The 7,308-nt window shown below is 33.6% G+C and overlaps 1 protein-coding gene across 2 annotated transcripts; it reads right to left on the bottom strand.

The window, feature by feature from the left end:
• Nucleotides 1-3,363: 3,363 nt before the first annotated feature.
• On the bottom strand, nucleotides 3,364-7,008 carry LOC104094149 (inactive RHOMBOID-like protein 8). 2 transcript variants are annotated; one of them, XM_033655615.2, is made up of 6 exons: nucleotides 6,512-7,008; nucleotides 5,239-5,402; nucleotides 4,994-5,157; nucleotides 4,645-4,910; nucleotides 4,372-4,498; nucleotides 3,364-3,886 (listed from the first exon to the last, which is right to left on the bottom strand). In XM_033655615.2, the coding sequence occupies exons 1-6, from the start codon at nucleotides 6,832-6,834 to the stop codon at nucleotides 3,767-3,769; spliced, it is 1,164 nt and encodes a 387-aa protein (XP_033511506.1). In that variant the 5' UTR covers nucleotides 6,835-7,008; the 3' UTR covers nucleotides 3,364-3,766. The 2 variants fall into 2 exon arrangements, with proteins under 2 accessions (XP_033511506.1, XP_009598315.1); XM_009600020.4 differs by having other exon boundaries at nucleotides 3,364-3,889; nucleotides 6,512-7,006.
• Between the last annotated feature and the right edge of the window lie 300 nt (nucleotides 7,009-7,308).

Raw genomic sequence — 7,308 nt, 5'->3', positions numbered from 1 at the left:
TGGACTATATTTACCGCATTATGTTTTCTTGTACGAACACCTGTATTCTACACTTTCAAGAGGGATATCAAAATCGACAAGGAGAGTTCTGATTAAGGTAGAGCAACCAAAGCATTAGGAGGAAACATACACAAAAAAATATTGTGCACAAAGAAGTGTTCGTTAAGATACCATCACATTAAATACTTTTAAACTATAATACATAATTATCTAACTAACATGACAAAATTGATCATTTGTGTAAGTTTTGATGATGTCATTTTATTTTAAATTCATGTATATGCTAATGTAATAATATTTTTCGGCATTTAGATGATTGTTGTATTATTATATATAAAATCTCTCTTATTAATTAAATTGTATTATTCTTTCATATAAATAAATGTTTAAATCATCACGTGTCATTATTAACGTGCACCACACATTCATAGATACTAGTATATATATATATATATATATATATATATATATATATATTTAAATAACTTTTAGTGAAATTTCCCGTTTTAATATAGCTCGCTCTAACTTCTCTCAACCTCCCAAGGCAACCCATCCCACACCAGAGGCCGACGCAATATTTGTATAATAAGTTTAACTAAATTCAATATTTTTGAAATGTGGTTGTGAAAAACAACTAAATATATATTTAAATAACTTTTAGTGAAATTTCCCGTTTTAATATAGCTCGCTCTAACTTCTCTCAACCTCCCAAGGCAACCCATCCCACACCAGAGGCCGACGCAATATTTGTATAATAAGTTTAACTAAATTCAATATTTTTGAAATGTGGTTGTGAAAAACAACTAAAATATTAATAATTATGAAATTATAAACTCAGAAATAGAATTTTAAATACAACGATTTTAATCTAAGATCTTTAAAGATTAAACTAATTAAGCTAAAATCATGGATTCACAATTGATCCGACAAGAAAAATTTAGTGAAGGAGCTAAAACTTGACGTACATTGTATATGTACAAGCAACTGGTACCCATCTTTTCAAATAGAAATTTTGGAAAATTCATGTCTTAGATGTTGCTATAAAGTTCTGGTTTTAGTCCTTTGTTAGTTCTACCGAAAAATAAATTGATTAAGTTTGGGTTCTCTCAAAAAATTTCCACCATTAAAAGTTAAATATAATGTATAATGCTCCCTCGGCACCTAACAATGAACAAACTCACATGATGTTTGATTAAATGGCCCTTGAGACCCATCAATTTTTTTTTTTTTTTATTTTATTTTTTTTTTTGAAAATTAATTTGATTGTTCTAAGTTACACCCAATTCTTTAACCAAAAAATAGTCGGAGGATATATAATAAATATATAATCTATATAAAATTCATGTATAATAATGTATAATTTATGTATATCGGCTAGCAAAAATAAATAATAAATCCGACCGATTATTTTGGTAAAGATCTCGATTAAATGTCAATCAAAATAACGCAAGCGAAATGTTCTGTACCTAATTAAATATGCCTTTGTCATAGATATAATTTGATTGATTTGATAATCCGAGTCATCAACTCAAGTGGACAAATCTGTTTATAACGAAACTCTCTCTCTTACATATCAATAATTTGAGGTCGTACATCCCTTTAAGGAATCTCAAATTTCAGGGATCTTAACAATTCTAAGAGAAGTTTTTCCTTTAACGTCAAGTACTACACAATGCTTTTTTGGATTTTAAACATATCCCAAGGAAATATATATCGTTAGATACATTACTTTAGCTCTCGAATTAAAGAAACGAAAAAAAGGAGATCAAGAGAATTTTTTTCAAATAAATCCAAGATATTTCTACTCTTCTTGAGAGTTGAGATCAAACACATGATCATCCAAGAATGATATATAAAGAGTTAACGCTCAGCCCATGATCAAACTAGATATTAGTAGTATGTTTTTTTTCCCTTGCTCTCATTATAGGAAACATCAATAGTTAATTTACAATTTATTTTAATTGATTTCGCTGTAGCTGTTATAAACTATTAAGTGAAAAAATAAAAAATCATTCATCCTACCACTGATAAAAGATGATTGCAGCAACTGATAGAATATAGGAAAGATAAGTTGGTCAAAAGTATTTTTTTTTTTTTTTTGCATAATTCGGAAGAGGTTCTACAAATGACAATGCAAACTTAGTGTGTTTTAATATTTAATTTATCATTAATTTTTTAAAATATGTATTCCGTTGAAAATACCTTTTTTTAAAACAAATTTGTAAGCAATGATATGTATTATTTGGGCGACACACGACCAATAAAGTATAAACCATAAAATCGGCAATTTATTTCCTTGACACTTGAATTATCCAAAATAACTTTTAGTATAAATGATATAATTTATGTAATCCCCAAGAGTTTTATCTTCTTTTTAACCCATGAGAGTTTTATCATTCACCGAGAGAAAAGAGTAACATAACTAATATTAGTAGATAAAAAACATTTTTAAAAACATACGCACCCATTAGGCCATGGGCGCCTTGTTACGAAAAGCAGCAAATAGTTTTTTTAATAGACAATAAAATGAATTCTTTTGAAATGAGGGAGAATTAAGTAACTTCCGGCTAAGATCCAATGTATTCAAAACGAGCTATAATAAACTAAAAGGTTCTAATCCAACGTTGTCTTCTTAAATTTTTATTTTAGTTTTAAGGTTCTTTTTCCATAATATGTAATATCTATACCAATCACTAAGTTCTTTTAATAGATCTGTAAAAAACTACAGTACTAAATTTGCAATTGTACGTAACAAAAGAAAAAAAAGAGGTTTAGATTGACTTCAACTAACACTTAAGAAATATTTCTTTATTTTAACTCCTTTTCCATACAGAAGGAAATAGGAGAAATACTCAAAACAATTTTCCTCTTTTTTTTTTATTCCATTTATGTAAAGATAAATCTTGCTCCAGGCCGCTTTGCACTTTATATATTGAATTCCTTTTTCTCCTTAACAAAAACAAAGGAAAAGAAGAAGAAAAAAAACATATAACTTCTCTTATTTTTCGTTCTATTCTCTTCCTTCCCGTGGAAGAGAAGAGAAAAAAAATCAAAGTAAGTGATATCTATTACTCCGTTGGAAATTGATTTTAGTCTTGTTCGATTGCTTTAATACTATTATTAATTAATTAATTAATTTTTTACTTTTATTTTATTTGATATGGTGCTGACATAATCTGAGCTTAAATGAAAAAGTGACATACCATTATACTAACTTGTCCGCAATTGATGCGTAATAGTTGTTGTTGTTGTATTCTCTTCCTTACTGCCCTTTCAAGACAAACCCTTTAAGTGGGAGGAAGAGTCAAGAGGAACGAAGGTAAAGAGGAAGGAGAAATGCGAAAGAAGCATCTAGAATTTGGATTTGTTCGTGTGAACATTTTCAAATTAAATCCTTTTTGGAGACTTAAGAGTCCCTTATATTAAAGATCAGTAAGGTCTAAGGACTTGTATTGTAACAAAATGACATTCTCAGGTTTCCCAGTACACATGTCAAAGGAAGATGGCCTAGATTGCTTCACGTGAACTTAGACTTAAATCTGTCAAAAGAGGAGAACAGAGAACGTTTACCTAGTTGAAACTGTACATTTGGATCCATGCAAATCATAACCAGAGGAACAAGGTTATCCACATTTTAACAGCTAAAACCATTACAGCAACATGTTTGATGCGAATGTTATGTACGACAACTTGATTAAGGACTCTGAAGCAGAGTATATACCAGATGCTGATCTGCTATGTAGGCAAACAAATCAACCATAACCTGCTAGGAACATATTAAATTGCATACATCCTGAAACCTTGCCTCTGAAATGTCAGTGAAGGGAAAAACTCTGAATCTACCAGTATTTGGACAACTCAAAGTCAGATGTTCCGAGTTGACCATCTTCTGCAGTATGCAAAGCAAGAATTAGTCACCACTGCTAAATGTCTTCTTTTAAGATATGTACTAGTTAAATTGCAAACGAAGACTAAGTGTATCCAAATTTGAGGATTATTACTATTAGGAAAGACGAGTTTCCTGTTTGCCGGTCAAAAAATAACGATTACAAAGAGTAAAGAAACGAGGCCAACAACAAGATGTATTAAGGGACACTGACTGAAACGTAAGATAATAGTTGGTTGTCCTATAGTTGCTCAAAACTCACTTTTTCCTGGCAAAATAGCAGCCTTACGATTACCCTCTTCAAAGCATCACCAATGTTTAGACCAATAATCATGCTATTGGTAGTGGGGATGGATGGAGCAGTCTTTCAAAGTGAAGAACCAAGAATCTTTCTTAGTCTTAGTTAATAAACAACATAACTACAACCACTAATATCTTTGGCCGAAATTCCCTTCTCATAATAGGATCAAGTTATAACAGGATACCTCACAATGAAATGCCTTGTCAATGCAGCTCCACCATTTGGATGGAACGCAATCAAGGTAGTGACACCAGCTACAGTACTTGTTTGCATCAACCCTATGCAGAACTGCTATTATAATTCCAGCAAGCCTGTATTTGGAGTGACAGCAAGTCAAAGCCAATTATCTTAGACAATTATAACTAGCCTAGGAACTAGTTCACTGTGAAAATGGATGCAAGGAAAAATGGAGCAAGAGTTAAACCATTCAAGCAAAATTACAGAGATGGAAACTCACAGAAGAGCAAAGATAACAAGGACAACACCCCTCTGAACAGGCTTGTCCAAAGTGTTCCTACGCTTGACAATGTGCTTGGCATCAAACTCAAATATGCCTCCCTTATTACGAGCTAGTTTCTCTTGTTGAGGTCTGAACAAGAGCACAAACCCCAGAAGGAATCCTGACATAAATCCTCCAATATTAGCAAAATTATTGATGTAAGGTATCAGTCCAAGGACTAGAGTTGTCATCAGGATTGTCATGGTAGCCACTAGCCCTGCAAACTGCAATCAGAAGTGGGGAAATGACATTCTATTTTACATGACAGCTGAGAATGAGAGGAACAATAGCTAAAAGATTTCAGGACCTTATTGGTATAAAGGTTCCAATTCCTGATGACGCTAGAGAGCAGTGTACCAAGCAATCCAACCAATGCACCAGAGGAAGAAACTGATGGCCGATCCTGAATGAAAAGTGCAGCAACTAGACTACCAGTAATCGCTGAGAGTATGTATATAACTCCAATTCTTACTGCAGAAATCGGAGCATCCAATAAAAAATCCAATAAAACTACTTTCTTGCTGAATGGATACACATTAAAGAAATTCTTACGTGGTCCAAATTCTTGCTCCAAGTGAATCCCCACAAAGATTACAGATGACAAGTTGATGATCAGATGGAAAAGCCCTGCATGCAACCATGGGCTTGAGAAGATACGCCAGAGTTGATGATTACTAGTCAACAAAGTCTTCCTAAGCGCTCCAATTTCATCCAACCTACATTAGAAAAAGATTGTATGTGTTACTGACAGCAGTGCTTCCTCAACATAATAACAGGTGCAAGAGAGAGGGCTTCTATAATGCAAAGTTGAAACAATGACATGTTAACATTAACATAGAGAATAAGATGCCTTAGTTAATAACATCAAGAATAAAGAAGTTTCAGGGCAGGTATAAAAGCAGGAAACATTCAATTTGTTTGAGAGTTTAGAGATCCATATATTATCGAACATGTAACGTGATTAATTGATTCTAAAGCCTGAAAAACTGCAACAAGCAGAAGCTAGAGGTTCCATAAAGAACCAAGAAATATTTTTGAAACAGTTCATTACATTACATCTGTAGATATGCCAAGTGTTCATGAGAATGCTGATATCAGTGGAATGTATAAGAACATATAAGATTGACATCCCCAACTACAATTTTCTCAGGAGTAAAGCACCAATTTCCGCTATAAACTAACTTTTCAGAAGGAGAAAAGGATCAATCCACATAAAGCTAATTTACCCAGTCAGAAGTACTAGTTAACCACTCTGTCTAAGCAATTAAGATTTGGCAATCTCTTAACATTTTTTTTTTTGGATAACCAAGAGGTCCCGACTCCCGAGGGCAGCTAGCGCACAGTTGTAAACTCAATGGATAATCTGCCCGCCCCTTTACCCTTTTCTACTTAAATACCAGGTTTTTGTGTGCCACAAAGTTTGAACTCCTGACGTGCGCCTAACTACACATCACGAGCTGCATTCTTACCGCTATTACAGAGATTTAGCAATCTCTTTAACAGAATTCGTACTGTCTTGCAATAAAACCCGTCAAAATAACAGCTCATCATAACATCAAAACCGCAACAAAGTAGATGTACAAGTATACCAAAATCAAATTCCAGCAACAATTCAAATCTGATAGCAACTCTTCTCCTGTATAAAAAGAAACCATCTCAAATTCCATTAAGTCTGATTTTCAAATTCACAGGCTTAAATCCATGATATGCCTAAGAAAACAGTAAATCCTAAATAACTGACTAATTAAGCGAATAGGAATTTAACAATATTCAATAAAATAGGAGAAGAAATAAAATTATTATGAAAAAGAAAAAGGGAACTGACGCAGAAGCTGATGGGCCGAGCAGTGGATTCTCGGAGAGGGGCTGAAAAGAGAAACGACGAAGAGGTTTAAGGGCACAATCGCCATGTGAATTCTCCCAGCAGTCATTAACGATCATCGTAGCGATGAAAGAGCCCAAGTGAAGGATCACAAAGAGAGAAATGATCCACGTGTTGGCTCCCTTCTGAGACAACGGCTTAAAGAAGGGGAATGGGACTCTCTCTTCTTTCAGTAGTTCCTCCGCCGTCAGCTCAGTCGAGAATCTCGCCGCCGCCATTTGTTGCTTGATTTCTATCTGTGTTTGGAATTTCGAACTCTCTGCCATTTATTATTTCCAGTGGGAATTCAAGCAGTTCTATCAAAGAATTTAATATTTGCTCGTGAATCTGAAAATATGATATTCTTCGATTGAGAGGCGGTGGGCAGTTGGGGATGAGATGATCAACGAGATAAAGCATAGGAGCATCGTGAGTTGTGTGTGTGTGTGTGTTGGGGAGAGGGGGGGGGGGGGTAGGTTGGCGGGAAGATGCTAAAGCGAATTCATATGAAAGGAAAATTTGAAAAAAGAAGAAGACATTTTTAGTTACTCCATCACCAAGGTACATTTTGTAACGGGGTTAGTTATAACAATATTGTGGCTTGGATATTTCTTCTAACACACACTGGCCAAGTTTGATAAAAACAAAATTTATTTCAAAATTTAAAAAAAATTATTTAATTTAGCAAAGACATTTTCCAAAGGAGAAATGCCACAATATACTCCATTAAACCTCTATCTCTATTTGTTTTAACATTTTCT

Source organism: Nicotiana tomentosiformis, chromosome 4, assembly GCF_000390325.3.
Source record: "Nicotiana tomentosiformis chromosome 4, ASM39032v3, whole genome shotgun sequence".
NCBI lineage: Eukaryota > Viridiplantae > Streptophyta > Magnoliopsida > Solanales > Solanaceae > Nicotiana > Nicotiana tomentosiformis.
The sequence above is the reverse complement of the archived record's forward strand: the minus strand, read 5'-3'. Positions and strand labels throughout refer to the sequence as shown.